The following is a 14,921-nucleotide window of genomic DNA, read 5'->3' as shown; positions in this document are numbered from 1 at the left end:
CTCTTACAGTGAAAAAACGTTTCCATTGCAGGAGATTAAATCTCCTGACCTCTTGTCACAAACAATTTTCATGGAATAAACAGAACTTCTGCCATCTCTGTATATGGCCCTTGAATATATTTATATAAAGTAATCATGTCACCTCTCGAGCGCCCTTTTTCTAGAGAAATCAGACCCAGTTTGGCTAGCCTATCCTTATAGCTTAAATTCTCCATTCCCCTTACTAGCTTTGTGGTCCTTCTCTGAACTTTTTCTAGTTCTGTAATATCTTTTTTTGCGATCAGTCCCCAGAACTGCACTCCATATTCAAGGTGAGGTCTTACCAGGGATTTATATAGTGACAGAATTATGCTTTCCTCCCTTGAATCAATGTCTCTTTTAATACATGCTAGTATCTTATTAGCCTTTGAAGCTGCTGCCCTGCATTGTGCACCTATCTTTAGCTTGTTATCTATTACTACTCCCAAATTCCTTTCCTCCTCTGTTTGGCTAAGTCTTGTCCCATTTAAATAATAAATTGCCTGCTTATTTTTACTTCCAAAATGTAGAACCTTGCATTTTCCCGTTTTAAATCTCATTTTCCATTTACCTGCCCATACTTCTAATTTTTGCATATTCCTTTGTAAAGAAAGTTCATCCTGCTCTGACCTAATGACCTTACTTAACTTAGTATCATCTGCAAAAATAGAGATGTCGCTATTTAATCCTTGCTCCAAGTCATTAATAAAAAATATTAAAAAGAACAGGGCCCAGTACTGATCCCTGGGGGACTCCACTGATTACCTTTGTCCAATCTGAGTATGACCCATTCACTACTACTCGTTGCTCCCTATCTTTTATTCAGTTATTAATCCATGAGCTAACATTTTCAGCTATTCCCAGTCCCTTAATTTTGTGCATTATTCTCTCATGTGGCACTGTATCAAACGCCTTTGCAAAATCTAGGTATATCACATCAACTGATTCCCCTTTATCTATATTTTTACTTACTTCCTCAAAGAATCTAAGTAGATTAGTTTGACATGATCTATTTCTCATAAAACCATGCTGATTTGAACTCATAATCTTGTTTACACAAATATGATCATCAATATAATCCCTTCAAATATCTTCCCCACTATTGATGTCAGACTAACTGGTCTATAGCTTCCTGGATCATCCCTGCTTCCCTTTTTGAAGAGTGGCACCACATCAGCTTTGCACCAATCCTGGGGTACTATGCTTGAGAATAATGAGTCTTGAAAAATTAAGAGTAGCGGTTTGTCTATAACAGTGCTAAATTCCCATAACACCCATGGGTGTATTCCATCTGGGCCTGGAGTTGTATTTACCTTTATATTATCCAGTTTTTTCCTGATATCCTCTAGACATAACCCAGTTAATCTGGTACAAAATAAATTCACTAAAAGTTCAATAAAAAATGGAAGAATATGTCCGTTCCTGAAAGAAATTTTCTTGGGACTTGGATCTTCAATGGGTCCTCAAATGAAATAAAAGGAAACACACAATAGTGTAATTCTGTAAACCCACTGGATACGATATAGTAATAGGATGAATGATTACTCACATTTGTTGGAGCTAATACAAGCTCTATATGATGCGCACACCTACTTTATACTGGTAGGCAAACAGTATCCCACAGAGTGATGGATTAAAAAAGGGATATTTATTAAAATATAAAAAAATGTAAAAAATGCTCAGTATAAACAATTGTACAAAGGGAACCAACAGGAAAACAGACAATTATCACTATCCAGAGTGAACCTGTACGCCGGATGGATGTGGATGGGCAGCAGAAGCTTAACCACTTACCCACCGCAATCCTCAACCAGCCTGGGATTTTTCTGCCCTAGGAATTACTGGCACGTTTTGACGTAGTGGTGGGAAGAAGTTCCAATGTATGTTTCACTGACCAACTTTGTCAAGGAATAAAGTGTGCATGTCAAATTCGTCCTTTATACAGCATATTGCAATCGAACCGGAAGTTTTTGAAGACTTGTCCACCATAATTGTTAAGGTACATATAGATCCAAAACTGGCAATCTGGACAACACATTGGCAACTTGATACACAATTAATAATATATGGAGACATTTAAGGGTAAATGGGAAACAATTGTGATACAATAAACAAACCAAATTTAAAACATTACAATATGTCTATGCAATAATATGTATCCGGCTAGACATTATATCAGTGTATATTGTAGCTTATCAGTTCATGAGCATAATATAATCAAATTAATATATATAAAAATGAAGTATGAAACATAGATGCAAATATATTGTGTATCTATATCTATTGATTAATAAATCTCATAAAAACTTTCAAATAAAGTGATGGACTTCAAAGTCCTTGTTTAGACCGTTGGGTATGAAACTGTCCATAAGATGGATCCATTTCATCCCCATACGGCCTAGGGTATACTCCTGTAATACCTCCTAGCATTTCATCTGCTATCGTGCAGACTTTCTCAAGAGGATTGAAAGTATGACAATACTTTCAATCCTCTTGAGAAAGTCTGCACGATAGCAGATGAAACGCTAGGAGGTATTACAGGAGAAACTTTTGGACTGCTAGAGGAGCCGTAGTTCTAGGAACAGAACGCTCGGTTTTTTGGACACTCGGTTTTTTGGACACTAGGAACAAGCGTCTCCCTTATGCTGAAAGTTCCGGTGGATATTAGAAGGGAATGTTTATTGTGAAAGGAAACAAGGCTGGGAAAGCAGATCGGAGCAGCTGAGTATTCTGATTGCCTGTCTTGGAGGAAAAAAGTTTTGTTTTTAATTGTATGATTTCTAATTAAACATTGTAAGTGCATATTTTTAAGAGCAGCAGCGTCTATGTGTTTTATTGCACTTGAGTCTCTTCTTGCGCTTTTTTCTTTCAGAGTGAAAGTTCGATAGAGGATTCCCCAATGTTTTTGTATGATTTCCCTCAGATCTCTACTTTGTGTGTTATGTTTGAATATAAGCATATTTGGCAAATTGTTTTCATATTTATTATTAAAAGATTCTTTCGCCTAGATTTAGAGTTTGGCGTTAGCCGTCAAAACAAGCGTTAGGGGCTCCTAACGCTGGTTTTGGGCTACCGCTGGTATTTAGAGTCAGTCAGGAAAGGGTCTAACGCTCACTTTGCAGCCGCGACTTTTCCATACTGCAGATCCCCCTACGCCATTTGCGTATCCTATATTTTCAATGGGATCTTCCTAACCCCGGTATTTAGAGTCTTGGCTGAAGTGAGTGTTAGAACTCTAATGACAAAACTCCAGCCGCAGCAAAAAGTCAGGAGTTAAGAGCTATATGGGCTAACGCCGGTTCATAAAGCTCTTAACTACTGTGCTCTAAAGTACACTAACACCCATAAACTACCTATGTACCCCTAAACCGAGGTCCCCCCACATCGCTGCCACTCTATTTAATTTTTTTAACCCCTAATCTGCCGACCGCACACCGCCGCAACCTATGTTATCCCTATGTACCCCTAATCTGCTGCCCCTAACACCGCCGACCCCTATATTATATTTATTAACCCCTAATCTGCCGCCCCCAACGTCGCCGCCACCTACCTACAATTATTAACCCCTAATCTGCCGACCGGACCTCACCGCTACTATAATAAAGTTATTAACCCCTAATCCTTCTCACTCCCGCCTCAATAACCCTATAATAAATAGTATTAACCCCTAATCTGCCCTCCCTAACATCGCTGACACCTAACTTCAAGTATTAACCCCTAATCTGCCGACCGGACCTTACCGCTACTCTATTAAATTTATTAACCCCTAAAGCTAAGTCTAACCCTAACACTAACACCCCCCTAAGTTAAATATAATTTTTATCTAACGAAATAAATCTTATTAAATAAATTATTCCTATTTAAAGCTAAATACTTACCTGTAAAATAAACCCTAATATAGCTACAATATAAATAATAATTATATTGTAGCTATTTTAGGATTTATATTTATTTTACAGGCAATGTTGTATTTATTTTAACCAGGTACAATAGCTATTAAATAGTTAAGAACTATTTAAAAGCTACCTGATTACCTGATCGTAACAGCCAATAGAATGCGAGCTCAATCTGATTGGCTGATTCCATCAGCCAATCAGAATTTTCCTACCTTAATTCCAATTGGCTGATAGAATCCTAACAGCCAATCGGAATTCGAGGGACGCCATCTTGGATGACGTCATTTAAAGGAACCGTCATTCGGCGAGTAGGCGTCGGTAGAAGAGGATGAATCCGCGTCGGCTGGAAGAAGATGGCTCCGCTCTGCTCCGGATGGATGAAGATTGAAGATGCCGCTTGATAGAAGACTTCAGCCCGATGATGGACTTCTTCAGCGCCCGCTTGGATCAAGACTTCAGCCCGATGATGGACCTCTTCAGCCTGATGATGGACTTCTTCAGCCCCCGCTTGGGCTTGGATGAAGTCTTCGGAGGCTCCTCTGGACGGATCGGTGATACCCAGCGTGGTGAAGATAAGGTAGGAAGATCTTCAGGGGCTTAGTGTTAGGTTTATTTAAGGGGGGTTTGGGTTAGATTATGGGTATGTGGGTGGTGGGTTGTAATGTTGGGGGGGGGTATTGTATGTTTTTTTTACAGGCAAAAGAGCTGAATTCTTTGGGGCATGCCCCGCAAAAGGCCCTTTTAAGGGCTGGTAAGGTAAAAGAGCTTTTCTATTTGTATTTTAGAATAGGGTAGGGCATTTTTTTATTTTGGGGGGCTTTGTTATTTTATTAGGGGGCTTAGAGTAGGTGTAATTAGCTTAAAATTGTTGTAATCTTTTTCTAATGTTTGTAAATAATTTTTTTATTTTTTGTAACTTAGTTCTTTTTTTATTTTTTGTACTTTAGTTAGTTTATTTAATTGTATTTATTTGTAGGTATTTTATTTAATTAATTTATTGATAGTGTAGTGTTAGGTTTAATTGTAACTTAGGTTAGGATTTATTTTACAGGTAATTTTGTAATTATTTTAACTAGGTAGCTATTAAATAGTTCTTAACTATTTAATAGCTATTGTACCTGGTTAAAATAAATACAAAGTTGCCTGTAAAATAAATATTAATCCTAAAATAGCTGCAATATAATTATTATTTATATTGTAGCTATATTAGGGTTTATTTTACAGGTAAGTATTTAGCTTTAAATAGGAATAATTTATTTAATAAGAGTTAATAAATTATTTTTGTTAGATAAAAATTATATTTAACTTAGGGGGGTGTTAGTGTTAGGGTTAGACTTAGCTTTAGGGGTTAATAAATTTATTAGAGTAGCGGTGAGGTCCGGTCGGCAGATTAGGGGTTAATACTTGAAGTTAGGTGTCGGTGATGTTAGGGAGGGCAGATTAGGGGTTAATACTATTTATTATAGGGTTAGTGAGGCGGATTAGGGGTTAATAACTTTATTATACCAGCGGTGAGGTCCGGTCGGCAGATTAGGGGTTAATAATTGTAGGTAGGTGGCGGCGACGTTGGGGGCGGCAGATAAGGGGTTAATAAATATAATATAGGGTTCGGCGGTGTTAGGGGCAGCAGATTAGGGGGACATAGGGATAACGTAGGTGGCGGCGGTGTACGGAGCGGCAGATTAGGGGTTAAAAAAATATGCAGGGGTCAGCAATAGCGGGGGCGGCAGATTAGGGGTTAATAAGTATAAGGTTAGGGGTGTTTAGACTCGGGGTACATGTTAGGGTGTTAGGTGCAGACATAGGAAGTGTTTCCCCATAGGAAACAATGCGGCTGCGTTAGGAGCTTAACGCTGCTTTTTTGCAGGTGTTAGGTTTTTTTTTCAGCTCAAACGGCCCCATTGTTTTCTATGGGGATATCGTGCACGAGCACGTTTTTTAAGCTGGCCGCGTCCGTAAGCACCGCTGGTATTGAGAGTTGCAGTGGCGGTAAATTATGCTCTATGCTCCCTTTTTGGAGCCTAACTCTGCCCTTCTGTGAACTCTCAATACCAGCGGTATTTAAAAGGTACAGGGAAAAAACAACCGTAGCTAACGCACCCCTTTTGCCGCAGAACTCTAAATCTAGCCGTTAGTTTTTTTATCTAAGCAATTCCTTCCTGTCTAGTTTCAATATTTCTTCAATTCTTTCATCAAACAGGGACTCGGGATAATTTTTCTCTACCAAATGTTTTTTCAAAATTTGGGATTGTTCCTGGTATCTATCTATATCTTTACAATTTCTCCTAAGGTGAAGGAACTGCCCTTTTGGTATATTGTTGAACCAGCGTCTTTGATGGCAACTATCTGTGTCAATATAGTTATTCACATCTATGCTTTTTAAATTATTTTTTGTTTTTAGAATATTATCTTCAATGTATATTTCTAGATCTAGGAAAAGTCATAAATGTAGTGTTGAAGAATCATGGAGAGTACCAATTTTACATTTTTCATAGGTTGAGTATAAGTATGAAAGAAACCCTGATAGTAAATGTTGTAAGAGCTCTACAAAATGAACTGTTATACATTATGTTTGTGCTAACCAGTAGATATACAAACATAATACATATGAAGCCATGCACAGCAAAAATATCAGATAACCCTCTACCTCTCTTTCTATACCTACAGACAGTCTGCCAGTATTCTCCCCCCAGACCAACAGTTGTACACCCTCTATGGCTAATCACTGTACTGCCACAACTAAGCTCCAGACTGGAAGTTGGAATGCTCTATTCAACCAACCTGACCTCAGGAGGTCACATGTTCACACAGAGCCGTCACCAACATCACCAGGTAAGAATGGGAGATTCCATTAAATATGGAAAACTGTTTGATATTGCCTGGGCACCAGCCTACTTGAAACCCCCTCATCCAGTCATGAGTCCATGAGAAAGAAAGACCAGCATTGTGTTTTTACATGCTGCACACATTGAGCACATTATATGTACATAAATATATATTCAAAATATATAAAGCTTGTCAATGGGGACAGACTGACTTTAGAAAGACAATGTACTCACGCATTTTCTATAACCGATATGAAAAAGCAGCATTAAAATATGTTGGTTTTTTTTGCCTGAAAAAAGTAGATATGGGGGCCGATTTATTACTGTGCAGACAGACATGATCCACTGTAGCGGATCATGTCTGCCGCACATCGATAAATGCCAACAGCATATGCTGTCGGTATTTATCATTGCGCAAGCAGTTCTCATGAAATGCTTGTGCAATACCACCCCCTGCAGATTTGCGGCCAATCAGCCACTAGCAGGGGGTGTCAATGATTGCTGTCCGCCGCCTCAGAGGTCGTGGATGAGTTAAGGAGTAGTGGTCTTAAGACCGCTGCTTCTTAACTCCTGTTTCCGGCGAGCCTGAAAGTGCATTAGGAGCCATATGGGGCTTGATAAATCTGCCCCATGGTTTCAACTTAAATTGAACCTAATACAGCAGTATCATTTCTGTAATTCCTACTTTTTTATTTAAACAATAAGCAGTTATTTACACCAATCAATAAAATAAAAGATGAATTTACAATAGACAGGTGAATTAAGCCGAGGCAGTGGTAGAGGAAAACTGATAAATAGTAACACGACTTTCTCATACAACATAGGTCAGGGGTGCCAAACCTTTTTGTGTTGGGATCTACTTTTCAAATGACTATCTCAACGAGATCTACCCACTAAAAAAAAAGCACTCAGCACTTCTGTGCACTATAGAGCGCCTCCCAGCACACAATTCCCTCCTGCTCCTATAGGATACTGCCTGTGTGCTCATCCAATTCACTCAGAAAATAAAACAGAGCTGTGATGGTGGAGTTCGAGCAGATATGCTAACCTAATGCACGCAAAAAGCAGAACTTACAATATCGCATGGGCGTTAACCTATTCCTCCATAGAAGTCAATGGAGCCAAAAAAGTGGAAAAAAACAAACATTATGCTTACCTGATAAATGTATTTACACGGTGAGTCCACAGATAATCATAATTACTGTTGGGAATATCACTCCTGGCCAGCAGGAGGAGGCAAAGAGCACCACAGCTAATTTGTTAAATATCACTCCCTTACCCACAAACCCCAGTCATTCGACCAAAGGGAAAGGAGAAAGGAAGTAACATAAGGTGCAGAGGTGCCTGAGGTTTATAGAAAAATAAACTGTCTAAAAAATACAGGGCAGGCCGTGTCAAGAAATAAATAAATGTATCAGGTAAGCATACATTTTGTTTTCTTTCTAATGACACAGTGAGTCCACGGATCATCATAATTACTGTTGGGAACCAATATCCAAGCCAGAGGACACAGATGATAAGGGAAGGACAAGACAGTTAACCTAAACGGAAGGCACCACTGCTTGAAGAACCTTTCTCCCAAAAGAAGCCTCAGTATCACACTTATAAAATTTAGAAAAAGTGTGTAAAGATGACCAAGTGGAAGCTTTGCAAATCTGTTCCACAGAAGCTTCATTTTTGAAGGCCCAAGAAGAAGAAACAGCCCTTGTGGAATGAGCCGTGATTTTCTCAGGAGGCTGCTGTCCAGCAGTCTCATATGCCATTTGAATAACACTCAGCCAAAAAGAAAGGGAAGCAGCCGTAGCTTTCTGACCCTTGCGCTTCTCAGAAAAAACAACAAACAAAGAAGAAGACTGGCGAAAATCCTTAGTCGCCTGCAAATAATATTTCAACGCACGAACCACATCCAGGTTGTGCAACAAACGCTCCTTATGAGAAGAAGGATTAGGACACAAAGAAGGAACCACGATTTCTTGATTAATATTCCTATCCAAAACCACTTTGGGAAGGAAACCTAAGGCAGTACGCAGGACCACCTTATCAGAATGAAAAATAAGGTAAGGAGATTCACACTGCAGTGCTGAAAGCTCCGAAACTCTTTGAGCCAAAGAGATAGCAACCAAAAACAAAACCTTCCAAGATAATATTTTAATATCCAAAGAATGCATAGGCTCAAACGGAGCCTGTTGAAAAACTCTTAAGAACCAAATTAAGACTCCAAGGAGGAGTAGCAAACTTAAACATAGGTCGGATTCTAACCACGACAAAATAGATAAAGCAGAAATTTGACCTTTCAAGGTACTTGCAGATAAACCCTTCTCCAGACCCTCCTGGAGAAAAAGATAAAATCCTTGGAATCCTAACTCTACTCCAAGAATAACCTTTGGATTCACACCAATACAGATATTTATGCCATATCTTATAATACATTTTTCTAGTCACAGGCTTACGAGCCTGAATCATAGTCTCAATAACTGACTCAGAAAACCCACGCTTAGATAATATCAAGCGTTCAATCTCCAAGCAGTCAGTTTCAGAGAAACGAGATTTGGATGAAGGAAGGGCCCCTGAAGTAGAAGGTCCTTCCTTAACAGAAGATTCCAAGGTGGAAGACATGACATTTCCACCAAATCTGCATACCAGATTCCGCGAGGCCACGCCGGTGCGATGAGAATCACTGATTCCCTCTCCTGTCTGATCTGAGCAATGACCCGAGGAAGAAGAGCAAACGGAAGAAACACATATGCCAGACTGAACTCCCAAGGAACTGCCAGAGCATCTATCAGTACAGCCCGAGGATCCCTTGACCTAGACCCATACCTCGGAAGCTTGGCATTTTGGCGAGATGCCATGAGATCCAACTCCGGCTGTCCCCACTTGAGAATCAAACTGGAAAACACATCCGGATGAATTTCCCACTCCCCCAGATGAAAAGTCTGTCTGCTCAGAAAATCCACTTCCCAATTGTCCATCCCTGGAATGTGGATTACAGACAAACAGCAGTTGTGAGCCTCCGCCCACTGAATAATCTTGGCTACCCCTGTCATGGCCAAGGAACTCAGAGTTCCTCCCTGATGATTGATGTAAGCCACTGACGTTATATTGTCCGACTGAAACCTGATAAACTGGGCTGAAGCTAGTTGAGGCCAGGCCAGAAGAGCATTGAAGATTGCCCTAAACTCTAGAATATTTATGGGAAGAATTGACTCCTCCCGAGTCCATAGACCCTGAGCCTTCAGCAAGCCCCAGACAGCTCCCCATCCCAGCAGACTGGCATCCGTGGTCACAGTCACCCAGGTTGTCCCAAGATCTTGAGACAACCACCACATAAGAGAATCTCTTGTCACCTAAACCATAACAATTCAAGGAGACAGATCCACATAATCTCCGTTCCATTGTCTGAGCATGCATACCTGCAGAGGCCTGAGATGGAACTGAGAAAACAGAATGATGTCCATAGCTGAAACCATCAGACCAATTACCTCCATACACTGACTGGAGGACTGAAGTGCAAAACAAGAGTTGAAGATCTTTGTTCTTCTGACCTCTGTCAGAAATATCTTCATCTCTAGAGAATCTATTATGGTGCCCAAAAAAACCACCCTTGTAGCATGAACCAATTAATATTTCCCCTTCACCTTCCACACATGGGAGCACAGAAAAGACTCCATCTGGGAGTTTACTTGTTGAAAAGATGACGCCTGAACCAGAATATCATCCAGATAAGGCGCCACTGCAACACTCCGCAACTGGAGCACCGCCAACAATGCTCCCAGGACCTTTGAGAAAATTCTGGGAGCCGTTGCAAGACCAAAAGGAAGGGCCGCAAACTGAAAGTGTTTGTTTAGAAACAATGTGGATGGGAATATGCAGATACACATCTTTTAAATCCACAGTGGTCATGAACCGACCCTCCTGAACCAAAGGAAGAAAGGAACAAATAGTATCTATCTTGAGTGATGGAACTCTGAGGAACTTGTTTACACATTTGAGATCTAGAATTGGTCTGAAAGTTCCCTCTTTTTTGGGAACCACGAACCACGAACAGATTGGAATAAAAACCCAGACCCCGCTCCTGAATTGGAACAGGAACTATCACTCCCAGGTCGGAAAGATCCTGAACACAACATAAGAACGCCTCTCTCTTTATCTGGTCTACAGATAATCTTGAAAGGTGAAACTTGCCCATAGGAGGAAAATTCTTGAACTCCAACATGTATCCGTGGGACACCACGTCCACCGCCCAGGGATCCGGAACATCCCTAATCCATGCCTGAGCGAAAAAAGAAATTCTGCCCCCACAAGATCTGCTCCCGGACCGGGAGCAGACTCTTCATGCTGACTTTGAGTCAGAGACAGGCTTCTTAGATTGCTTCCCCTTGCTCCAAGACTGATTAGACTTCCAGGAGGACTGTTCCTGCTTGGAAGATGAGGGGGAAGGCTTGCCTGAAAAATTACGAAAGGAATGAAAATTACTCTGGTGACCCTTCGTCTTATTCCTCTTATCCTGAGGGAGAGAATGACCCTTTCCTCCCGTAATGTCTGAAATAATCTCAGCTAAGCCCGGCCCAAACAAGGTCTTTCCCTTGTAAGGAATAGACAAAAGCTTAGACTTAGAAGACACATCAGCAGACCAAGACTTCAACCATAAAGCCCTGCGAGCCAAAATAGCAAAGCCATAAATCTTTGCTCACAACTTGATGTCCTGCAAAGAGGCATCTGTGATAAAAGAATTAGCCAACTTAAGAGCCCTGATCCTATCCAGGATCTCCTCAAGAGGCGTATCCACTTGAATAGAATCAGACAGTGCATCAAACCAATATGCTGTCGCACTAGTGACAGTAGCAATACACACCACAGGCTGCCATTGCAACCCCTGGTGAACATAAATCCTTTTAAGCAACGCCTCCAACTTCTTATCCATAGGATCCTTAAAGGAACAGCTATCCTCTATGGGAATAGTAGTCCTCTTGGCCAAAGTGGAAATCACTCCCTCGACCTTGGGAACTGTCTGCCAAGACTCCTTAACAGAATCAACAATTGGAAACATTTTCTTAAAAATCAGAAAGGGAAAAAATGAATCCCAGGCTTCTCCCACTCCCATGCAATAATCTCAGAAGCACGGTCTGGAATAAGAATAACCTCCAATGCTGAAATAACATCAAAATATTTGTTCAGCTTACTATATTTCTTTGGAGTAACTACAACCGTAGCATCAGACTCATCCAAGGTAGCCAAAACCTCCTTGAGTAGCACCCAGAGGTGCTCAAGTTTAAACCTGAAAGTTACTACTTCAGCATCAGAAGAAGGAACTATACTATCTGAGTCTGAGATCTTCCCCTCAGATGCTACAGAAGAATCCTCCCCCTCAGATCTATGAGAGGAACTATTCAACATACCCACACCGGATTCAGATACCTTAGTGCCTGAATCTTAATATCTCCTTTTAAGCTTCCCCTGTAACATAGGAAAAGCCGCCAGGGCATCAGTTACCGCAGAGGATATCTGGGTAGCAATGTCCTGCAAGGAAACCTCAACTGGAGTAACAGATGAAACACTGGGCACTGCATGAGTAGACACTAAAGGATGGGACGTTTGAGGAGAAAGCTGTGGCATATCCTGGACAGGAGGCCCTTGAACAGCATCCGCCCTTAGCTAATGATGGCTCAGATTCAAAATGTCTATCCCTATAATGTAATGTCCTATCAATACATGATGAACAAAAAGGGATTGGAGGTTCCACATTAGAGTCAAGGCATAAGCTACATGTAACACCTTGCACAGCCCCTTCATCCATCTTATCAAACTGGCTTCCCAAAAGTTAAAAATAAAAAATGTTACTGGCCCTTTAAATTTTAAAAGGACAACTTTTTTACTGCAAAAAAAGCTTTCTTTTCCAAACGGAAAAAAACGCTAAACCAAAAAACTACTGAACCCTTCAGGCAGCCTCTTAACCTTGACACACCCTGCTGGGAGCCTACCTGACCTCCTGAAAACCGGATAATATCCCCAACAATCCAGACTCAAAAAGACCTGCAGCGCAATGAAAAGCGCAAGGCGTTTTAGCCGACAACGCCACAAGCAACCGCCACACAGACCGGAACACAACAGAGCTCCGGAAAGGCACGCAACTTAATTGCCACCTCAGCAAACCGCCCATCCTTTTCGTGGGCATGACAAAAAGACCGGCCGCCATAACACTGTAGAAAAAAAACAGAATAATAAACAAACACGCAGCAACACCGCTGCAAAACTGAGAGCCTCTCCTCCAAAGTGTCTAACAGTACCCACATACAGCCCAATAAAGAAAAACCCACATAGGATTTCAGTCCCAATCCCCAGAAAAGTGCCATAACCTTTCTTCTGTTAGCAAAGAAAAATAATAAACAGGCGCTTACCTGAGACCAATCTGCCCGGCAGCAGGGCAGTACACAGATATGGGAAGGCTTCTTCCCCACATAGACCCGTTGAAAAAATGAAAGTCTGACTACTAATCCTAATCAGGCATTCAGGATAGGGCAGCACAAGACATGGAAGGCACAGTGAGAATGAAAAACCCCACCAGTTTCCAAATGCTCAGTCTACTGAAGAGACTGATGTGGAACACAGCTAGACCCCAGAAAAAAACAGAACAACCTGCTCTGCTTTTAAAAATAACAAACTCTTGATTGAAGAATCTTCAGATACCTTAAAACTTTACCCCCTCCTTGCACAGACAAAGAGAATGACTGGGGTTTGTGGGTAAGGGAGTGATATTTGACAGCTTTGCTGTGGTGCTCTTTGCCTCCACCTGCTGGCCAGGAGTGATATTCCCGACAGTAATTATGATGATCCGTGGACTTACCGTGTCAAGAAAGAAAGAAATTTATCAGGTAAGCATTTTTTCTACTTTTTTTGCTCCATTGACTTCTATGGAGGAATAGGTTAAAGCCCATGCGATATTGTAAGTTCGGCTTTTTGCATGCATTAGGTTAGGATATTTGCTCGAACTCCACCATCACAGCTCTGTTTTATTTTCTGAGTGAATTGGATGAGCATACAGGCAGTATCCTACCAGAGCAGGAGGGAATTGTGTGCTGGGAGGTGCTTTATAGTGCACGGAAGTGCAGTGTGCTCTTTTTTTAGTGGGTAGATCTCGTTGAGATAGTTATTTGAAAAGTAGATCCCAACACAAAAAAGTGTGGGCACCCCTGACCTATGTTGTATGAGAAAGTCATGTTACTATTTATCAGTTTTCCTCTAACACTGACTCAGCTTAATTACCCTGTCTATTGTAAATTCATCTTTTCTTTTACTGATTGTTGTAAATAACTGCTTATTGTTTAAATAAAAAAGTAGGAATTACAGAAATGATACTGCTGTATTAGGTTCAATTTAAGATGAAACCATGGGGCAGATTTATCAAGCGATAAAGAAGAAAGAAAGAAAAGAAAGAAAACACCCTACGCGTGTGGTAACCCAAAATGAAAATATAGATATTTCATATTCCATTGTTCTTAACATATAGAATATGTTCTATTTATTCATAAATACATATTTCTACATGATGGTATTTTGATACAATAAATCTCTCTCTCTCTCTCTCTTTAGAATTACATAAAACATATTCTGTTATGTGTAGAACATTTTATAAATATTTGAATTATACATACAGACATATACATATTTAGACATGCATATGTATGTATCTCTATGTTAAAGCCCTTTGCCTGCCTTTTTTTCTAACACCTGAGATCTCATATCTTTGAGCCTTTATAACTTTTTTGCATTTTGTTACTATAATATTCATTAGATTGTGTTATTATGAGTGTAACTGTACTTTCAAAATATACAAAGTGGCAACAATGAATTTAAAATGTTAAATTTTATTCCAAACTTGATTTAAAACTCCATAAGGCGTACATAGGCACACAGCATCAAAACGGGACCCCCATCCCCAAGTGACAACTTACCCGTTTCGGCTATAAAGCCTTAATCATAGCTACTACTCCACCCATCCATTATGTACAAACAGCCTATTGGTTAAAATATATAATTGTGTGTGTGTGTGTGGGGGGGGTTCATAAACATAAGTCACTATGGGTCGAATTATCAAGCTCTGAATGGAGCTTGATGCCCCTGTTTCTCGCCGGAAACAGCAGTTATGAAGCAGCGGTCTAAAGGAGGTTGCGGTCTGCAATCC

General features: G+C 40.5%; 1 protein-coding gene and 1 long non-coding RNA gene across 3 annotated transcripts in view; one reads left to right on the top strand and one right to left on the bottom strand.

Moving 5' to 3' along the window:
- The window catches only part of LOC128647790 (receptor-interacting serine/threonine-protein kinase 2), a 248,823-nt gene that overhangs the window by 200,525 nt on the left and 33,377 nt on the right, over positions 1 to 14,921 (top strand). For both annotated transcript variants that reach the window (XM_053700516.1, XM_053700522.1), the window contains exon 12: positions 6,582 to 6,746. In XM_053700516.1, coding sequence (XP_053556491.1) covers positions 6,582 to 6,746 — 165 coding nt within the window. The remainder of the gene's footprint in view (positions 1 to 6,581; positions 6,747 to 14,921) is intronic.
- LOC128647808 (uncharacterized) overlaps positions 1 to 14,921 on the bottom strand; it is a 161,683-nt gene that overhangs the window by 144,366 nt on the left and 2,396 nt on the right. The gene's annotated exons all lie outside the window — the stretch shown is intronic.

This window comes from Bombina bombina, chromosome 1 (genome assembly GCF_027579735.1).
Source record: "Bombina bombina isolate aBomBom1 chromosome 1, aBomBom1.pri, whole genome shotgun sequence".
Classification (NCBI taxonomy): domain Eukaryota; kingdom Metazoa; phylum Chordata; class Amphibia; order Anura; family Bombinatoridae; genus Bombina; species Bombina bombina.
This window is presented reverse-complemented; position numbering and strand designations above follow the sequence as displayed.